Source organism: Nomascus leucogenys, chromosome 18 (assembly GCF_006542625.1).
Source record: "Nomascus leucogenys isolate Asia chromosome 18, Asia_NLE_v1, whole genome shotgun sequence".
Taxonomy (NCBI): Eukaryota; Metazoa; Chordata; class Mammalia; order Primates; family Hylobatidae; genus Nomascus; species Nomascus leucogenys.
In genome coordinates this window covers 61,317,227-61,339,602 of record NC_044398.1, presented here as the reverse complement: position 1 = coordinate 61,339,602, position 22,376 = coordinate 61,317,227, and the positions used below count along the sequence as shown (strand labels likewise).

Genomic DNA, 22,376 nt, shown 5'->3' with positions numbered 1-22,376 from the left:
GAAACTGGCTGTAGAAAATGTACCTTGATTTTAAGGTTGTTAATGGTCATTTGTCCCAGGTGGGCAGCCAGGCACATGTTTAGAATCTTTAGATGATCCCTTGCTAGTCAAGCAAGTTTCACAGAACAGCAGCATCTCAGGCCGTACCACAGATCTACTGAATAGGAATCTGCATTTTAATAAGATCTTCAGGGGATTCAGAGCACATTGAAGTTTGGGGAGCACTACTCTGGAGCACTACTATTTGTGTCGTTTTGTTGCTGGCCTGAATCGAGGAGATTAAGTGAAACACTGAGAGTGAGCATTTAGAAATTTTTATTATGATTTGCCAAAATAATTGTATAACTCTTGAAGCTGATGATAATAAATACATTAAGCTTGCATTTTTGTATCTTTGTTTTTTACTTCATTTTTCTAAGGATTTATTTTATCTCATTCACCCCATTGAAGCAGTCTGGTTGCCAGTTGGGCACCCTTATTAGCAGGTGAAAGGCCAAAACTTATCTCACCAACCGGCAGGGTGTTCTGTGCTCTTCAGCCATGGTTTTGTAGTTGAATTCTTGTATCCTGTCTATATGAAAACAAACTTGTATGCGCTGCCTGTTCTGTGGGGAATTCCCCATCAATTACTATTACTTTCTCTTTTTTTCTTTTTTGTTTTCTTTCTTTCTTTCTTTTTTTTTGAGACAGAGTCTCACTCTGTCACCCAGGCTGAAGTGCAATGGCATGATCTCGGCTCACTGCAACCTCTGCCTTCTGGGTTCAAGCAGTTCTCCTGCCTCAGCCTCCCAAGTAGCTGGGATTTCATGCGCCTGCCACCACACCAGGCTAATTTTTTGTATTTTTAATAGAGATGGGGTTTCGCCATGTTAGCCAGGCTGGTCTCAAACTCCTGACTTCAGGTATCCACCCGCCTTGGCCTCCCAAAATGCTGGGATTACAGGCGTGAGCCACTGCCCAGCCTGTTGCTTATGAATTTTAATGTAAGGTCATCTTTAGCCAAGAATATTTTCCTGTGAGATTCCCATGGCCCTGGGGTGTGGATACTTCTCTAGAGTATAGTTTTGCATTTGATCTCCTGCGGCCCAGAAATTTCGGTCTTGAACAATTTTTTTTGTTAATTATTTGATGGCAGGTTTCCTGCTTTGTGGGCAGAGTAAATTCAGACTCCACACTCAAATTCAGCACAGAGTTGAGACTTGTATTTTAGATGGGAGTTTTTTTTCCCCTCCATCCCAGAGCTTGGGCAGAGAGCAAGCGTCCTTGTAACTTCTCTGGGCAGGCTGGTGGGATTGTTCAGTCTCCTTTTACAGCCTGTGTAAACCTTTAAGAATTCCAGCTTGATGCAAATATTTTACTTCTCACATGGGCACAAGGCAACTGTCTCTCATCTCTGCCCAGGGATTAAAATGACAGCCCCTTCCCTTGAGGACTTTGCTCAAGTGTAAGTTCCTCTGGCTACGTGTCGTAAGCAGTAGTCTACTGCTGTGATTTTAAATACCTTTTATGTTTCAGGTACCTACAAATCTTTAATTCACCATATTTACGTATTTGTAATGGGAGAAGATTCTGCACTTGCTCAGTTCTCCATGTTGATGGAATTGGAAATCTGAGCCTTTATCTGTAACTGTGGTTTGAAAGAGTTTGTCTCCTAATTTCAGGCAAGAGTGAGGTGAGCAGGCCTTGTGAGTCTTCTTTTTTTTTTTTTTTTTTTTTTTGAGACGAAGTCTCGATCTTGTGCCCCAGGCTGGAGTACAATGGCGTGATCTCACCTCACTGCAACTTCCACCTCCAGAGTTCAAGTGATTCTCCTGCCTCAGCCTCCTAAGTAGCTGGGATTACAGGCGTCTGCCACCACACCTGGCTAATTTTTGTAGTTTTTAGTAGAGACGGGGTTTCATCATGTTGGCCAGGCTGGTCTTGAACCCCTGACCTCAGGTGATCCGCCTGCTTCGGCCTCCCAAAGTGCTGGGATTACAGGCATGAGCCGTAGTGCCTGGCCTTGTGGGTCTTCTCTTGCTTCTGACATCCCGCTACACTGAGTGTTTGGCTGGATGGAATCCTGTGGCGGATACCAGGAAGCGCTGGATCAGAAGGATAATAGCAAGACTGCTGTCCTCTCATATTATCTTTGTTTTTCTTCCTTACCTCTTACAATATTATATAATCTCTTTCACTTCTCCACCCCACAATTCCTAAGTGCTGGGCCTGAGAGCCTCCTTTCAGCAAATCTTCTTCTGTTACCCCTAAGCCATCCCTGCTCTGAGTCCCAGTCCTTCTCTTTCTCTGAGACACCCAGTGTAGGTGGAGGCTCCAGATGTTTTGAAGTAGACGTTTACACAAGAAGACTTAACTCTGAGGCTATATTTGTCTTTCTGTGGCACTTCTAATAGTGTCTCTGAGGAAAAGACAATCCCAACCATTGGGGAAAAAGATCCAGGACCTTTATGTTAGACACAGGATAATGTGAGCAGAGGAGCATCCTATTCATCATGATCATCCCAAAGCTTTCTCGTTATCAGGAGAAAACTGCTATACCACCTGGTTAGAATCTTGAGAGAAATAATTTTAAAAAGCCTCCCAAACCAATTTAAAAAAAGGAAACCGGTCAGCCATGGCAGCTTACACCTGTAATCTCAGCATTTTGGGAGGCCGAGGTGGGTGGATCACCTGAGGTCAGGAGTTTGACACCAGCCTGGGTAACATGGCAAAACTCAGTCTTTACAAAAAATACAAAAAATAGCTGGGTGTGGTGGCGCATGCCTACAGTCTTAGCTACTTAGGAGGCTGAGTGGGGAACATTACCTGAGCCCCGGAAGTCGAGGCTGCAGTGGGTTGTGATCAGGCCACTGCACTCCAGTTTGGGCAACAGAGCGAGACTGTCTCAAAAACAAAACAAAAACAAAAATGGAAACCTGAAAGACCAGTTTGGTCATGTAAAAGCAAAGCTATCAACGTCCCTGTTTACCATTTGACCTCAATTTCCATGTCACACTACAGCAATGCTGTATGGCACAAAATATGCTACATTAACTCTGTTCCAAGCTCTTCTTGATGAGAACCAATATTAGAACCCTGTCTGTACCCTCCAGCCTTCACCACTCTGTTCCCTTCGGAGAATGCCCTGCTCATACGTCATTGCCATCTGACTCCATCAGAAGGAACAACAGTTGTTAATTTCTTTCATATCCCACACATTATAAATTACATCAGGAACATTTGAAAGCAGAAATTTTTCCTAAGTTCAGCTCTGTCCCTGAGATAAGTAAATAACAAGACATGCACAATTTATGCACAGTTGCAAGAACTTGAGCGTAAATGAACTTGGGCTTTTGAAAAGGTAACCTCCACTAGCCCATTTCTCCCATGTCCTTTTGTCTCTGTCCCTCTCTGCATTCAGCAATTGTCCTATTTAGCATAGTTAGTACAGTTCCTTTTCAAAGGAAATGAAGTAAAGAGATTTTAACCTCTTAAAGACCAGAGTTATTAAAATAATAGCAATAGCTAAAACCAGTCAGAAAATGAACCAGTCCCATTTCTGGGAGGGGTAACTTGCCTTCTCTTTTCATCCTTTACTTTTTCAGTCTTGGAAACGGGAATAACAGGCTACACGTTTCTAAATCTAATGGCTATCAGCAATTTAAATAATTCAAGAATTCTATGGAAGTGGACTTTGCAGTAATGCATAGCAGGCCCCCCTCCCCTCCCCTCTAGCCCTCTTCCACACCACATCTTAAGTTAGAATGTCAGCCTCCTTTTTCATTTCATTCAAAGTGACAGGAAAAAAAAAAGATACTTTAAGACCTAATCAGGTACTGTACCGGTGTTCTGAATGATGAAAAAAAAACCCTCAAATTACTTCAGTGGGTTTGTCAGCTCTATTGTCAGCTTAGTCAAGTGGCCCTACAGAAAGGAGACAGGAGAGCGAAGAGAAAATAGTAGAATTCTAATCTGCTTTTTAAAGACTCTTGGTCAGAAGTATAGCAATTCAGATACCCCTGTTTGAAAGCAGCAGGACAGATTTGTTAGAAGACAAAAGCTCCAATTAGTATTTTCCACACCCTTTCACAATTTTCTCTACTGCTTTTGGCTCTGAAACCCTTTATGCCAGGGCCTTTGTGCTGGCAAAGAGGCGGGTGGAAGGGCACAGGGGCGGGGGAGGGGAGCCCCGGGCTCCGAAAGATGGCACACAGGGCCCGGGTGCTCCGGGTGTCCCACAGAGGTCAAGTAGCTCGGGAGGGAAGGGGAGATGCAGACCAGAAGACACTGAGAACGCGGGGGCGGCCGGCAGGAGGGAGCATACCTGAGTTCACGGAGATTCGGGCTTGGCGAATAACCACCTGCGGGGCAATTGGCGTGGCTGGCTGCAACTTGTGGAGACCTTTGGCGACCTGCAGAAGTTTTCCAGAGACGTCGAGCCCATACAGGAACCGGTCCACCAAGAACACAATAGCTGCCGCAGCCGCACAGTCCCGAGCGAGGATGGAGGCCCTCAGGCACGCCTGGAGGAACAGCGTGGAACATCGTGAGCCAGGCGGAAACGCTGGCAGGCTGAGGGCCAGGCTTAGCGTGGGAGGCATTTTCATTAATACAACAAAACCCACAGCTAGGAAGAGAAAAATACCTTGTTAGGCAGCTGAACCAAAAGAAAGAAAATAGAAAAGTCCAGTTCAATTGTGCAATAAAATAGTATTTCCTTCATTCAATTTCCCCCATTACATTTATAAAATTATGGAAGCGATAAATGCATACTTCCTGTTGTTAAAAACTCAAACAATACTAAAGTGCATAGGGTAAAAAGTAGGGCCGGGCGTGGTGGCTCACGCCTCTAATCTCAGCACTTTGCGAGGCCGAGGCGGGTGGATCTCTTAAGGCCTGGATTTCGAGACCAGCCTGGCCAATTAGCTGGGTGTAGTGGCATGCGCCTGTAGTCCCAGCTACTCGGGAGGCTGAGGCGGGAGAATCACTTGAAGCCAGGAGGCGGAGGTTGCAGTGAGCCGAGATCCAGCCACTGTACTCTAGCCTGGGCGACAGAGCGAGACTCCGTCTCAACAACAACAACAACAACGACAAAACTATATAGGGTAAAAAGTAAAAGCACCCCATAGTTTCCCCACCCCTTATCTTATTTCTTCTCCTCCTGCTCCAATTCTCCTTGACAATGGTTTGGGAGAGACGTTCCTTCCAGAACGTCTATCCTTTTATTTATATTTAGACATTAATTGATCGTTGTCTTGCTTTGCCTTCTCCTACCCTTCCTATCTCTTTCTCTCTCTCTCATACATAAATGACGTCACACTAAACATATTCTTCTGCTGTTTTCTTCTTTCAATCATCATCATCTGGGAGAACTTCCACATTAGTTCATGACACTCTGCTTCATTTATTGCCTACATTTTAATTAGGAAGAAATACGGAATTGTAGATAACAGTCCATATTTGACTTATATCATCATGTTTAGTTAATGAATAAAATAAGAAAAAGAAGAAAACCGGCATGAAATGAAAGTGTAACATAAAGAGCCAGAAGTAGAAATAAATAATCAAGCTTTTATGAAAAAACATCATCATCTTTTGCTCTGCTAGGGTGTTATACTAAAGACCTTTGATTTAGTGGTTACATAGCTAGTAGCATAAATGAGTTTATCACCCAAATACTATTATCTTCATATGCTAGACTAAATCACGCTGAGTGCTTTCTGGGCATGTTTATTCACGCATGAAGCCTAGAAAGCATTGTAAGCATTGCCCATTTTCCTACCACAATGTTGCTACACAAAGTACTGCTTTCATCACCACATAATGCTAAGTACTAACACTTACTGGGCAAAACCAGGTGCCAGGCACAGTGCTAGGTGATTTATATGCACTAATTCAATAAATCCTCCTAGCAATCCTAAGAGGCAGGTTCTATTATTATTCTCATCTGTAAGATGGGAAACCTGAGATGCAAAGAGGTGAAGTGATATGCCAAGGTCACATGACCTGTGACTAAGAGCTGGGGTTTGAACACAGGAGGTCCAAATCCAGATCCTACAGGCGCCCTTGTTGTCCTGACTCTATGTTAGGAAGCTGGATGGAGCTGCTGGGAGTCTGGAGAGGCCCAGGTAGGGAGTTAACGGGGCAGAGTACCAGAAGAAGAGAGTTGCACAAAGCAAGTTCGGAGATCTGCAGAGGGTCCCCTTTGAGTCAATTATCTGATATTTACTATTATGTTAATAAATACCATATGCATAATTGGTTACAGAATATTTGTATTTACAGGCTTTCATTAATCAGGTAATGCCTGCCAAATACCAGCACAATAATCTTTCTTTTTTAAAACTGATGCTTACTTAACATGTTAAGATTTTTAAACTACCAGTGTGTTTATTAAGTATAAAATTTTTTACTCTGTTTATCTTTTTGGTCTGAGTCGATCATTGCTCTCATTGTGATAGAGTTGCCAACTGTTGGGGAGAATATGTCTTCTTTCCTCTCGATGTTTCCTTCCATGTGACGGAAGCTCAATGACCATAGTATCCTCGGCCTCTTTCTATCACTTTCCCCACTCTGCTTCATGAGGGGTGGAGTGACTAATCTGACTGGTAAATTTTAGAAGAATAAAGTGGGCATGTATGACTTATCTCTCCCTTTTTTCTCTTGGGAACAAGCTGTCTAAAGGAAACAGCAATTTGTCGTTACTTTTCTATATCATAAGTCTTGTCTAGCAAGCCGCCCTACACGGAGTATTCTGCTTGACCCTGTAATTCCTGTGACTAAATGGAGAAGTCTATATAATTTTGGGGTTCCACTAGCAGATTCCCTGTGTCTAATACAAAGCTCTATCTTCTAACTTACTCTTTATTAGAATTAAGGGGAATATTTCATCTCTTGTTTGCCTCTTTTGTTTTATTCCTCCATTTGCTCAGAATCCAGGAGAGGAAGAGAGGTACTATTGATCGTATCCTCCCAAAGACCCTGACATGAATAATTGCCTTTCTAAGGCACACCATAACCCTTTCTAGGGAAACTGCTGTGCCCACAGCCCCTGTCTTTGAGGTAGCCATGTATTTTGCTACTTGGCCTTGACACCCTTTTTTCTCCACCCCACCACCAGATCAAGGCCACCTGATTGAGAGTAGCTACCTGATAACCTGACCCCTCATGATTCTGTGGCCTGGCTTTAAAAAACCAGCATATCAATCTGAACTAAAAAATATGGAAAGAATTTGCCTGTTGTTGAAGGATAGAAAGAAAGTAGAGTATAGCCAAGACATGCTTACGGGCAACACAAGGGAAGATCCAAGAATGGCTCTGAAGGCAAGTCCATGTTTTCATGAGTGCCATTCTAGGAATGACATGTCTCATTTAGTATGCCACATGTATTTTCAAAATAATGCACACCCCTTTTTATGTGTTTACTTGATTGAGCTTCTGTTCCTTTCAACCAGAAAAAGCCTAACTAAAATTGCCATGCTCAAAACTTTGACTGAGTTTGTCAAATAAACCATCAATCTGAAAAATACAAGTTTCAAAATGAGAAAGTCTGTTGGCTGGGCGCAGTGGCTGAAGCCTGTAATCCCAGCACTTTGGGAGGCTGAGGTGGGTGGATCACTTGAGGTCAGAAGTTCAAGACCAGCCTGGCCAACATGGTGAAACCCCATCTCTACTAAAAATACCAAAATTAGCCAGGTGTGGTGGCGCATGCCTGTAGTTCCAGCTACTCGGGAGGCTGAAGCAGGAGAATCACTTAAACCCAGGAGGAGGCAGAGATTGTAGTGAGCCAAGATTGTGCCACTGCACTCTAGCCTGGGCAACAGAGCAAGACTCGGTATCAAAAAAAAAAAAAAGTCAGTCATTGGCATTCATAAAATGTAAATCAAAGATGGAAAAGCAAACTGATGGTTTTATATGTGGCCAGCTGTGTCTAATAAGGCCAGTATCTCAGCAAGGGTCCTTCCTGTGCTAAGGACACGTAGATATAGTCCTTCGTTTTGTATCTTCAACTACTATCTTCAGTACTTGAAGCTTCTGCCACTGACAGCCTTCCTTCTACTCTTGCTTAGAAAGAACAACACTATTCCTGCCACCCTGCTCATGGCTATGGACCTTGGGGGGTACTCAGATAGCCCGTGAATGCCCTCTTTTTGATGTTACACTTCAGTGCGTGCTTGATTTCTGGTTCTGCTCTCCATTTTTTTTTTTTCTGAGATGAAGCCTTGCTCTGTCACCCAAGCTGGAGTGCAGTGGTGCGATCACTGCTCACTGCGACCTCTGCCTCTCAGATTCAAGCAATTCTCCTGCCTCAGCCTCCTGAGTAGCAGGGACTACAGGTGCATGCCACCACGCCCGGCTAATTTTTGTATTTTTTAGTAGAGACAGGGTTTCACTATGTTGGCCAGGCTAGTCTCAAACTCCTGACCTTGTAATTTGCCCACCTGAGCCTCCCAAAGTGCTGGGATTACAGGCGTGAGCCACCGTGCCCAGCACTGCTCTCCATTCTTATTGGTGTCTCACTTTAGTTTTAGGGAAGCTGCAGTAACTACTCGGGTGGCAATGTTCAGAGGCAGGCTATTCTCCAGAGGTGATTCCCCACTCTTTCCTCACGGAGAATAATGGTTTCCACTGGTATAGGACCATCTAGTCTATGAAAAATGTTCACACACACTATGACATTTAAATTTTATAGTAACTCTAAAATCTAAACAAGAAAAGGAAGCTGAAGCTGTGAGATTAAGTGACTTTCCAAAGTTACAAAATCAAAAGAGTCAGAGCTAGGCAAAAATTCAAGTCTCTCTCTCTTTTATTTTTATTTACTTATTTTTAATTAATTTTTAGAGACAGGGTCTCAGTCTGTCACCCAGGCTGGAGTGCAGTGGCTGATCATATAGCTCACTGCAGCCTCAACCTCCTGGGCCCAAGTGATCCTCCCACCTCAGTTTCTGAGTAGCTGGCATTACAGGCATGAGCCACTGTTCCTGGTTTCTCTCTTTCATAGTGGTAAAAAATGCATAACATAAAATTTGCCATCTTGACCTTTTTAAGTATACATTTTGGCAGTGTTAAGTATGTTCATGTTGTTGTAAAACAGATCTTCAGACCTTTTTCACTTTGCAAACCCAAAACTTTATACCCATTAAAAAACAACTCCCCTTTTTCCACTCTCCCCAGTTCCTGGCAACCACCATTCTACTGTAGGGGTGAAGGGGTGTGACACCTTTCCTCTTCCATCATAAGGGTCACAGTTTACACTCCTATAACACAAGACAGGTTAGCAAGAGAAAAAACATAATAAATTTATTTAATCAAAGTTTGACATTACATGGGAGCCTTTAGAAATGAAGACCCAAAGACCCAGAAAAACTTCCCATTTTTAAGGCTTAAATTTGACAAAGAATAGACAGCCATGTAGAAATGTGATTGGACAGAAGGAGTATGACTAATGATAATAGACTAGGTGTGATGGGACTCAGCAAGACCTATCTGGTGAGATTTTTCTCAGCCTGTCTGTGTAGTATCCTTCCTTCCAGGTACAGGTCTTATAATCTATCAGACAAGATAGGACAGAGAATTTTTTTATGGCCAGCCTTTACACAGAAAGGCAGGGAAAGGTTAGAGTAATATTTCTAGGTTTTACGGCTTGCTTTGGTGGAGAGGGGTTCTAACTGCTATGACTTGCCTTGAGGAAGAGGAATTCTGTGGTTTCTATGACTTGGTTTAGTGGTGAAAGAGGGGTGAGAGACAGGAAAGCAGGAGAAGGTCAGAGAGAACTTGCTTCTGAGGCTGCTTCTGGGGTCTTCCAATCTCCTTTACTTTAAAGTACTTAGCATGCCAAAATGCCTTACTTTGGGGTATCCTTTTCTGAGCTCCAACATTACTTTCTGCTTCTATGAAGCTGACCACTTTAGATACCTCGTATTAGTGGAATCATACAGCATTAGTCTTTTTACTTCATTTAACATGATATATTCAAGGTGCATCCATATTGTGGCATGTGGGAGGATTTCCTTCCCTTTTAAGGTTGAATAATATTCCATTGTATATATATACCACATTTTGTTTATTCATTCATCCGTCCATCAATGAACATCTGGGTGGCTTCACCTCTTTTTATTGTGAATAGTGCTGCCATGGACATAGGTGTGCAAATATCTCTTCAACACCCTGCTTTACTTCTTTGGGATATATACTTAGAAATGGGATTGTTTGATCACATGAGAGTTTTAAGTTTAATTTTTTGAGGAACATCCATACTGTTTTCCACAGAGTTCACACCATTTTACGAGCCCACCAAAAGTGCACAGGTTCCATTTTCTCCACATCTTTGCCAATACTTAGGAACACAAGTCTCTTGAGCATCAGTTCATCTTCTGCTTTTCCCCTGTGGCCTCAGCAAGGTTCTGTGGAGCAGTGCCTAATCTGGGAATAAGAAATTGGGTCTTGGCAGAGTGTTGTGGCTCATGCCTGTCATCCCAGCACATTAGGAGGCCAAGGTGGGTGGATCATGAGGCCAGGAGTTCAAGACCAGCCTGGCCAACATAGTGAAACCCTGTCTCTACTAAAAATACAAAAAATTAGCCAGGTGTGGTGGGGCGCGCCTGTAATCTCAGCTACTTGGGAGGCTGAGGCAGGAGAATCGCTTGAATCTGGGAGGCGGGGGTTGCAGTGAGCCGAGATTGCACTATTGCACTCCAGCCTGGGTGACAAAGCAAGATTCCATCTCAAAAAACAAACAAACAAAAAAAGTTGGGTGTTTAAAGCTGGGGCTGAACTCACTGTGGAGTCCAAACAGTGGTTTTAGGGGCCCGGCTTCCTTCATTATAATGAGAAAATTCTATGAAAAGGAAAACAAGGACAAATAAAAACAAATTCCAAATAAAAAAAGTAATCTTGTTATATATTTAAAAATGAGAGAAAGGAAAGAAGACTTCCTGGGAGGTGGCTTTTAATTTTCGTGCTTTGATATTCTCTAGCAAAAGTTGGTATTATGAGAGCAAATGACGATTTTGTGATAGCTGGGGATCACTACAGTTGGGCACTCCTCACAGTGAGCTACAAGGACACTTTGTAAGTCCAGTGGCATCCTTTATGAAATGGTCTCCCTGAGTTATGAGACAGAGCTTCTTGGAGTCTGGAGAGGCCCAGGTAGTGAGTTCACAGGGCAGAGTACCAGAAGAAAATAGCTGCACAAAGCAAGTTCAGAGATCTGCAGAGGGTTGCCTTTGAGTCTTCAGCAGAATACTGATCAGCTTCTGCACAGAAAGAAACCACCCAAAGCTAGGGAAAAAGCCACCTGAAATGAACATAGGAAGCAATTCTTAGGCCTCAAGCAGCTTGTGTTTCTGTCACCCAGTGTAGAAGAGTCTTGTCATTTACAGGGCATGGGGAAGAGTATTCAGAAAGGTACTGCTTCGGTAGGGAGACTAAATTAGCCTTTGACTATGACTGTTCTTGGCCAACTCTGATAGCTTAGAAGCAAGCTTCAAAAGGATCAAATTATTTCCTAACTTGACTGAGTCTGAGAACAAGGCTCAAGAATATTTATAGGCACACAAAAATGTTCACAATCCAAGAAGGTAAAGTTTACAATCTGGCATTCAGTCAAAAATTGCCAGGTATGAAAGGAGCCCAGATTGCACAGAAAAAGAAATCAATAGAAAGTGACCCCCAGATTACAGTTCAAGAAGGTAGAGTAAAAATTAGGTATATGCAGTAGAGACATGGAAGATATAAAAATTGATCCAAGTCAAATGTTTACAGATTAAAGCGATATAATGTCTGAGATGAAACCATGGGTATCTCAGTTTGTTTCCTAGCTCTAGCACTTATTTGCCATGGCAAGTTACTTAACTGCTCTATTCTCAATGACCTCATCTGTGAAATGTGGATAATATTCATTTGTGGTGCTGTTTCAGGATTAGAGGAAGTATGAGTCAAATGCTCAGCACAGAGCTTGGTAGATTGTGGGTGCTTAATAAATGACATGGAACACTATGAAAAAAATGGAAAGAAGTCAGCCACTCATTTCCACTCACTTGTATGACGAGGTATAAACAGGCACAGACAGACTCCCAAAGTGAGTTTCAGTGGAAGTTTCAATAGAGCAAAACAGAAATAATGGGTCATGCATGTAACACCTACAAGGTTTATCTCAGAGAATGGCTAAGCCTCTAATTTTTTTCAATCTCTTTTTTCTCTTCACCAACTCTGAGGATTGATGTTACTGGAAACTGAGAAAGGAAAAGGAAAATGAGCGGGCTCTGTGGCACTTGGTGAGGGAAAGCTGGGTCTTGAAAGGGGGCCTTCTCAGCACACACGTGCGAATTGCTTTTGGCTGTCGCCAATGGAGGAATCCCTCCCCAAGCACCTGTAAACTGATGCTGCAAACACCCCATTCTGCATCCCGCAAGAACACGCCATATATTTGAGCAGAGAACATTGCCTAATCTATTTTTCCCCCTTCTACTCTTAATAGATTGGAGCACAAAAGCCTGAGAGAGGGTGACCTGCCAGACAAAAGGGCCTTTGAGTTCCTTGGAAAAGTAGACTTGGAGGAGGATGGAAGGAATCCAAGTGGCCCTATTATTTCCACTTGCACTAATTAGACATTTTTCTGTCAGCTATTGAGCACTGCTGAGAGGCCAAACTCACTGAATTCATTTCTAAAGTGTTTACAGAAGTTTGCATCTGTTTGTGTCTCTTCAGGAGGAAAATAAGCACTTCAATAGCATTGTGGAAAATCTAAACGAAGCATCCTATTCTGGAGGACCTGGCATCCCCGCAGCTGCATAATTTAACTCCGTTCAGGGCCCAAACCTCTCGCATCTCTCTCCAAGACCTAACGATGCAAAATGCAGAGAAGTCAACTCAGGAGAATCTTTTCTTTCTTTTCATTTTCTTTTCTCTTTCCCTTTTGAAACGGCAGCATGCTGTGAACTACATACAGATTTAGGTGGGTATCATTCTTGCAGCCCCTCTGTGTTTCTACCAGCACTCTGAGAAATTAATACCCACTTTCATTTGCTGCCAAGTAAGGGGATAGTAAATTCCTCAGCAGCAAAGCAGAATACATCATCATCCTGGGAATCTTCCCAAAATGTATGCCGGGGAGGGGGCGGGGGGCACTCTGACATCAGAAGGAGAAAAATGAAAGAGGGCCAAAGTGTGTGGTAGGGAAGGGACGCTAAAGAGTTTCCCTACATGGTAAAATGTGCCTGGGTTATGCACAATTAGATTAACATGAAAGAGAGCCCCTCTCCCTCCCCCACCCCTTAAAAAAGAAAGAAAAAGAAAACAACACAAAAACCCTAACCCACTGACTACATGGGCAATGCCTTTGAAATGCATATTGGTCTACATGGAATTTGATTCAGGATTCTTTTTGTTTGGGTTTTGAGGCCCACGACTGACCTGCCATCACAGAGGACTCAAAAATATGATCTTTTTAGGTAGTGTCACGGTAACAGAGTTTTAGTGTTGGGATGAACATAGTATAGCTCAAGATCAAAAATGTACAGGGATTCTAATCCTTTATTTTTCCTCGGAGGCTGACTCAGGGGAAGATTGTCCAAATAGCAACCAAATTGTATTTTTCCTGTTATGTGATCATGTTTACATAAAAATATGTGGATGTGGATGAGAGAATGTGCTGGATTTCTGAAGAGAGAGGCTCACAAACACATGTACACAGACACACGCATAGACACACACACAGTTGTTTTTTCATATCTGTTTTCAGGATGGGAAATAACGGGGTTCTAATTGTGTTTAAGGCATAAAGGGAACTTCATGGCTAGGAAGCTGAGTCAGGTGGTAAAGGAATTAAACTCCACAATGAGATTTCGATACACAGATGATTGAAAAAATGCTAAAGAGCCTTTTCTAAGGGCTCTTGCTAAACAGCAGCAAGGAAAACTGTGTGCTGTTTTCATGGTTCCTTGCATTAGCGCCAGCCCCTCCAGATGCTGAGCATCAAGTTTAGGTCCCAGCTATGGGTTCAAAGCTGTGATGTGTTCACAGCAATGACAATGGCAGCTGTTCTCAAGGTGGGGGCTGGGTGAGGGGGCTCAGAACTGAAGCCATCTGGCACTGCAATTGGCAGGAGCAGTGTAAAGGGAAATTATTGCTGCATAACAAATTGGGAGATTGGTAAAAGGAAGGGAAATATGGAAGGGAGGTGGGGAAGTCCTGAGATGAGGAATTAGCAGAATAAACACATGAAAAGTGACTGATGCCTGCATAGTTATCCATCAATAGTAAAAGCAGAGTGAAAGTGGTACAGATCAAACTGGTGGACTCAAGTCAATGGAAGACCAAACATAGCATGCTCCATATTTGTCCACCCACTAAATGTGACAAGGAGGTGAGAAGAAAAAGCTGACCTTTCTTAAAGTTTATGCCCAGGGCCTGTAAACATTTCATTGGCCTTTCTTTCATTTTTACCAATAGAAAATTCAGATTCAAACCCTTCTGAAAAATAGTTGTAAGCTTTTTCTCTATCTTAATATCTAAAGATAATATTTTGGATCATCTCGCCCTTTCTCAATTCTACTGTATATGGAGTTGGCCATCTGTTAAAGGGAAAAGAAAGCAGTATTAAAATAGGCAACCATTTCACCAGGATCCCTGTGAATCTCATGGGCCTGGGAGCTAGGGACCTGCACACCTTACCTCTCTTCTGGTGCCCCAGTTGCTATGGCTAGCATGAGTCCAGTCATCATTCTTTGTGATTTCAGCATCCACACTGATGATTCCTCCAGCACACTGGTGTCTCTTGCCCATGACCTTCTTCTCTCCAACTATCTTCTTCTACACCCCAACTTAGTCACCTACTCTTATGGTTGGTCATACCTTAGAATGTACCATTTTGGTAGCATTTAAGAATCTCAATTTAAGCATTGCATTCTCTGGTCTTTATCTCTTGTTCTTTCAGCTTCCTTCTATAGCACAAATCCAACAATTCTGCAACCTTTCTGGGACACCCATACAATTCACTGACCCTACTATTTTGTACTATCCCATCAGTCATCTCATGTCCTCACTTGCGTCTTTAAATTCCATAGTGCATAAATGTAATAACTTTTAAAAAGCATTCTTGTCTCCTCTCCCTTTTTCTGCCTCTGTTATATTTTTCTGGAAAATGCCAACCATGCTTATTGTTAGAGAAAAACCTTGGCCTCACATTAGAGTCACCTGGTAGGACTTTCAAAAGTCCAGATGCCCAGATGGCAGCCCAGACCAGTTAAATCAGAATCTCTGGAGTACACCCGGGCATCGGTTTCTTTTAACAATCCCAGGTGATTCCAATGAACAGCCAGAGTTGAGCACTCTGGCTGAGCGAGGCTGATCTTCCAGGCTGTTTCCCCAACCCTCACTCTCACCTCCCTTCTGTGGATGAAACACATTACCTGATGGGGGTGACATATCTGGCTTAGACCTTCCTCTCTCTTCTCTTCACATCTTCCTGCCAGGGGAGAGGGTACATTCTGGCCTGTTCTGCCTGAAGGAAGGGTCTTGCCAGCAACAGGATGAGTCTGGAGTGAAGAATTTTCCAACCCACATCTGAATATTGAAAATCACATTCTCCTATCTGTTTTATAGTCATAAAAGTTAGTCTTTTGTATCTATCTTTCAATTGGTTCTGAATGCAGGAGGGTAAGATCAATGTTATTTATAGGCATCCCAAATTCCAAAATTATAGAATTACCTGCCTAACCTGAGCTTCTACCGAAGCAAGTGAAAATGGCTGGAAAAAAACACAACCATGATACTTTAAATTTATGATTGTAACCTGAAGATGGCCCCCATTACTGCCCGGCAATTGGGACTACATTTCTACCTCCTTCTCTCTTCCCAACCAAAATTCCTCTAATTCTCCTGAGTCTCAGCTGTTAACCTTCATTGTTATTTCACTGAGAAAAGACAGTCAATGAGAAGAGATGGTCCTTATTCTTTTACCTAAATTTGCCAGCCCTCTTGAGTTGGAACCTATGTGTTTCATCTACCCTCCTCTGCTAAGTGTGATACCAATACCTTACTTATAGATTCAATTCTCATCCTTCTTCACATTATATCTCCCTTCTCTTCTGCATCATTAATTTCCTCCCGGATAATTCTCATCTGCGTCCAAACATGTTGTAATAGCATCCACCTTAAGAACAATCATCCAGAACCAGAAATATCATTTGACCCAGCAATCCCATTACTGGGTATATACCCAAAGGATTATAAATCATTCTACTATAAAGACACATGCACACGTGTGTTTACTGCAGCACTATTTACAATAGCAAAGACTTAGAACCAACCCAAATACCCATCAGTGACAGACTGGATAAAGAAAATGTGGTACATATACACCACGGAATACTATGCAACCATAAAAAAGAATAAGTCTATGTCCTTTGTCCTTTGCAGGGACGTGGATGAAGCTAGAAGCCATAATTCTCAGCAAACTAACACAGAAACAGAAAACCAAACACTGCACGTTCTCACTCCTAAGTGAGAGTTGAACAATGAGAACACATAGACGCAGGGAGGGGAACATCACACACCGGGGCCTGTAGGGGGGTGGAGGACAAAAGGAGGGAGAGCAATAGGACAAATACCTGATGCATGTAGGGCTTAAAACCTAAATGACGGGTTGATAGGTGCAGCAAACCACCATGGCACATGTATACCTATGTAACAAAACTGCACGTTCTGTACATGTATCCCAGAACTTAAAGTAAAATTAAAAAAAGAGAGAGAAACAATCCTTTCTTGGTCACACATCTGTCTCCAGCTCCTATCCCATTTCTCTGCTGCCCTTTCTAGCCAATCCCAAAACAGTTGTCTAAACTCACTGTCCTCACATCTTTACCTGCCACCCTTTTGTATATCTATAATTTTCATCCCCAACACTTCACTGTACCTATTCTTTTCAAGGTTGCTAACAAATCCAGTGACCATTTATTTATTCTCATCTTATTCAAACTCCTAGAAGATTTAGCTGAGCAAATCAATCCATCCTTAAAAAAGAAAAAAATTTCAAGTGGCTTCTGTCATTGCACATTCTCCTGGTTCCCTTCCTTGCTCTGATTTGCTGGATCATGCTTCTTTCCCAGCTTCTGAACAAGGAAGACCCTAGCGATCAGTTCTGAGACTGCTTCTCTCCTCCAGTGACACTCAGCCTGTTCCATGGTCTCAAATATCAACTCTGATGATGAATCCCACGTTTAAATACCACCTGTTTCTCTTTCCTCGAATGCAGACTTGTATATGGAATTGCCCGCCATAGCCCAAGTTGGATGTCAGGATCTCAAACTCATCGTGTTTAAAGCAGAACTCTATTTTTCCTCCATTCTTGCTTCTTCCTCAGTGTTCTCTGTCTCTGTGGTGATGCCTCATTCACTCATTTGCTTGGGACAAAACCTTGGAGTTTCGACTCCACGTTTGTGACTCTTTTTTTTCTCTTGTCCTCTACACCCAATCCATCAGCAAATCATGTTGGCTCCACCTCTAAAATACGTGTAAGATCTGACCATTTTTCATCTCCTCCAGGGCACCCACTTTAGTCCACGCCACTGTTAAGTCTTGCTTGGATAGGGTCCCTGCTCTTGTCTCTGGTGTTCCTCTCCCTTACACAGCAAACAGAGTGATCCCCTCTAAAATGTAAGCCTAATCATGTCAGTTCCCTGCTCTTGACTTTAACATGGCTTCCCATCACATTTAAAATAAAATTTAAGCCAGCCATAAATATAGGCTCAGGCCTATAATTCCAGCACTTTGGGAAGCCGAGGCAGGAGGATTAATTGAGCCCAGGAGCTTGAAAGCAGCCTGGGCAACATAGGGAGACCCTGTCTTTACAAAAATATATTTTTTTTAAAATTAGCCAGGCATGGTGGTGCTTGCCTGTAGTCCCAGCTATTCTGGAGGTTGAGGTGGGAGGATCGCTTGAACACAGGAATTTGAGGTTACAGTGAGCTATGATCACACCATCACATGTGCTCCAACCTGGGCAACAGTGCAAGATGCTGTCTCTTAAAAAAATTTAAAAAATTTAAGTCTGTTGTCATGGCCAATAAAATCCTATATGATATTGCCTCTTCATACTTCATTGACCTATTTACTCTTATTTTCATCACTTCTCACCATTCTCCAGCCTCTTTGTTCATCCTCCAACAAGTCTTTGTATTTGTTGCTCCTTCCATCTGCAATGCTCTGCCCTCAGATATCTGCATGGCTCCCTCATTCAGATCTGGGCTCCAGTCACCTATTCAAAAAATCCTCCCCTAACCATTCCTCTACAATCATATTAGAGTATCTATAGTCACTCACTATCTCTTGACTCTGCTTTGTCATCATAGCCTTTATTACTCTCCAATATTAAGCTATATATACACCATCTGACTGTGCCCGATCTCATCAACAGTAATGTTTTATCAATACAGATTCGTGGATCTAAATAAAGATCCACTAAATCAGAATCTCAAGATAGTCAGACCTAAGAATATATATATTTTAAGAAGCTGCTCCCCACCCCACCCCAGCTAATGCATACATGTGTCATGTAATTCTAATTCATTCACCCTGTTGACCAGTATTTGGAATCTCTAGCATAAGTCATTTAAGTCATAAACAGATATAAGTTATGTGCATTTTAAGCATATTAGGCAAAGGTATGGCCTTAGACAAAGAGTGAAGGGAAGCTGTCATAGTTCTGTGATCAAAGCAATATAATAGGAGAGCTACTGAGACAGGTTAGGGGTCTGGCCCCTAAGCTCTTTTAAAGTTGTACTTGACAGTGACTCCAGAAGACACAGAGGTCTCGATTTCACATACAGTGCCCATGGAAATATTGGTTGGTGCAAAAGTAACTGCAGTTTTTGCCATTTAAAAGCAATAGCAAAAACCGCTATTACCTTTGCACCAGCCTAATAATTCATGCCTAGTGTGATAGGACGTTTTCAACAGCCATGAAAGAAATATACTTTGCCTGTTGTCTTCACATAGAGAACACATAAAAAGCTCCAGAATTGAGCTGATAATATTTTCAAAATGTGACAGATTACACACATATGTGGAAAAGAAACCAATATTGGGACTACTTTTACGAAGAAGCTAGTGAAATCCGTTACTAGAGGGAGATGCTGTGGGAAAAGGCAAAGAAAAGGGGTTTCAGCTGTGCTGAGGCACTATGTGATTTTGCATGCTACTTAACCTTTAGACTTCAACATTTTCAGCTATAAAGTAAAGATAACAATGCCACAGGGCCAGGCACTGTGGCTCACGTCTATAATGCTAGCACTTTGAGAAGCCAAGAAAGGAGGATTGTCCGAGCTCAGGAGTTCGAGACCAGCCTGGGCAACATGGTGATGACCTACCTCTGTTAAAATACAAAAAAAATCAGGGTGTGGTGACACATGCATGTGGTTCCAGCTACTTGGGAGGCTGAGGTACAAGAATTGCTTGAACCCAGGAGATGGAGGTTGCAGTGATCCGAGATCATGCCACTGCACTCCAGCCTGGGTGACAGAGTAAGACTCTGCTTCCTACAAAATAAAAAAAGAAAAAATAACAGTTCTACATAGATTACTGAAAAGATTACAGAGGAGTACATGTAAGGTGCCTAGCATTTAGTAGATGCTCAATAAATAATAACATATTATTTTGACAGTGGATTGAGGGTGAGATTGTGAAATCAGTTTCTGAGATCTCAAAATATAAAGAAAATTCTAAAAGTTTCCATTTAAATTTATCAATGAGAAAGAAATTAAGCTTCACTAACATTTTAAAAAGTGAATTGACATAAGCGCCTTACTCTGTTATGTTGGATGGTTACTCAGCACAGATGGCACATAATCGTGCTTCATCCTGGAGGAGCTGATGACCGGAACTCTCTTTTTGGAGTGTTTTCACTGTACAAACTGTGTTGCGGTTTATATAGTTGGTAAGTAGGTTTACAGTTTCTAGTATCACAAATCATAGATACTTTGGAATAATTCCTAATGAGAGGGGGAAATACTATGAAAACCTCCAGGCAAAGTTCCTTAGAGAATGGCCAAATTTGGAGCTTAGACATTTTTCTTTTATGAAAGGCTTTTTTGTCAGCCTGTTCTGTGATGACAAGTGGCTGACAACAGTACGCTATGCAACAGGTATTCTGAAAAATATCTTTCAAATAATGAGGGCTGGAAGTATTTTCTTCATTGTGGTTTAGGTACTAAAAATATCACATATTTTAAAACACACAAATGGGAATTTTTTTCTTTCTTTCTTTCCTAAAGAAACATGACAACTAAGAAAATTTTAACCCGTTTAAAAAAAATGTTCCAAATGAAGAGTTTGAATGGATTTTTGACATCCTTTGTTAAAAAAAATCCTCTGATTAACTTGCAGAAACATGAAATTGACATTAGGGAAGGCAGAAATTTGCTAGCTGCATTTCAACAAATGACACCTCATAATTGGTAGATGGATTGAAATGTGAGTGATGTGAATTTGTAATTATAGCTGACCATTTCTATTTGGATCTACACATCTTTGACACATAATTTTTCAACTGCGGCAGTCATTAAAATCAAGTATTAAAATAAACTGTACTAGCTACATCTTCAGAGCAGAGGACTAATTCAAGATTTTTAAAACTAAACATAGTACGTTACAATTTTAACATGAACAAAAAGGTTCTCATGCCAATATTGCACTTCAAACTTTATTTTAAAGTATTCATTTAATCTTTGTCTCATTCTTCTTAAATTTCTGTTCTACTGAAATCTATATACATAGTAATGCACAGTACATGTATATCATTAAATAAATAAATGTATAATGTGGTGCCTGTGTAAAAGTTTTTACAGATGAGATGAGCAATAAAAATGTTTTAAAGACAATTGATTCAAATGAATAGATTCATGGCATAATAGCAAACTTCTTTTGTGCTGTACAAATATATCCAATAAAAGAAAGTACTGATTCAAAATCTATGAATTTGTTGAGCTTAAAAATGCTTGGGTTTTGCCCTTGTGAGTGAGATAAGCTTGTTTTATGAAGCAGGCAGGTGATTGATTACACATGATGAAAGGGTGGGAGAAGGAAATCCAGGGCATATCCCTGCTGAAGTATACTTGGTGACATGGCTTGGAAATGTCTCTCAAGCTCTCTGAGCCAATCATCTCATCTGCAAGATGAGTATAATAAATTTCACTTTGCAGGACTGTCATCAAAATTATATGCTGTGAAGAATATATCACATTGAATCATATGAGATTGCCGGTGTTTGACGTTTGTTGCATACAAAGGTGACACTTTAATATGGTTCAACCTCATATAAACACTGTCAGTTATATGGAGATAATATTATTTCAGCTCCTCATTTACCTAACATATAAGATTTAGGAGATGATGTTTTTCTTATTTGCTGCCAGAAAGAATGAACACATCCCGAGGATTTATTTTCTGAAGGTCATCACTTTCTTTTGTCTGCCCAACACTTGAACCTGTTCATTTTCTGCTAGCATTTTGAGCTAGGTTGCTCAGCCCACTTGTCTTAGTCAAATCAACTCCTCCAGGACTTGGCTCAGTCTTCAGGCCTCATTATGGGGAGACATGAAATTCATGCCATAGATTTAGCCTCATCAAAGGGATAACTTGCATGCCTGATTCTGTGGAAACCAAAGTTTCTTGGTAGAATTTTAAGGACAAGCCACCATTTTAATTTATCTTCCATTGAAACTTGAAAGTACTATATTAAAAGGGCAGTTTTTGGCAGAGTTTTAGAGCAGAGTTTAAATCCTTGGTGATTTTAATCAGCCTCTACCTTAAAGTCTGAAAATACACAGGCCTTGGGGCTAATATTTTCCTCCAAAGCTCCATTCTCTTGGCAACTAATTTTCACTTATTAAATAAAATTTATTTTTTGAAGCATCTAAACCTTTTATCTGGCTTCTTTTCAAAACAAGACCTATAATGTTCAGCAAAAGAAATTCAAATTTTAAATGTTGATTATTGAAAATTATACAATTTCTGTTTTAATTAATTCTGCTCCAAATAAAATAGTCAAATCACATTAACAGAAAGAAGCAGAGGGGCAGGTTACGGGGCAGCAGAGAGAAAAGGAGTGCAACAAGGGCAAGGCTGCCCCAGCCCTACAACAGCCTGCCTAGCCAGGCAGTCATGTAGATTCAGAGAGAAAACATCACATTTAGGAGGAGGAAACCCAGCTGTGGTGGTCCCGTCATTTCCACGAACTGACGGTGTGACTTGGTGAGCCTCTTCTCATTCTCTCTAGATTTCAGTTTCCCCACCTACCCAACAATGGGCTTGAAATAGAAGACCTCCGAATTTCTCTCCAGCTTTGATGTTCTATCATTTGATGGAGAAATAACTTGTACTCAATACCAATTATATATACA

General features: G+C 41.6%; 1 protein-coding gene across 1 annotated transcript in view; it reads right to left on the bottom strand.

The window, feature by feature from the left end:
• The window catches only part of ALPK1 (alpha kinase 1), a 62,055-nt gene that overhangs the window by 23,737 nt on the left and 15,942 nt on the right, over positions 1 to 22,376 (bottom strand). Inside the window, exon 3 of the mRNA XM_030798100.1 lies at positions 4,304 to 4,502. Coding sequence (XP_030653960.1) covers positions 4,304 to 4,502 — 199 coding nt within the window. The remainder of the gene's footprint in view (positions 1 to 4,303; positions 4,503 to 22,376) is intronic.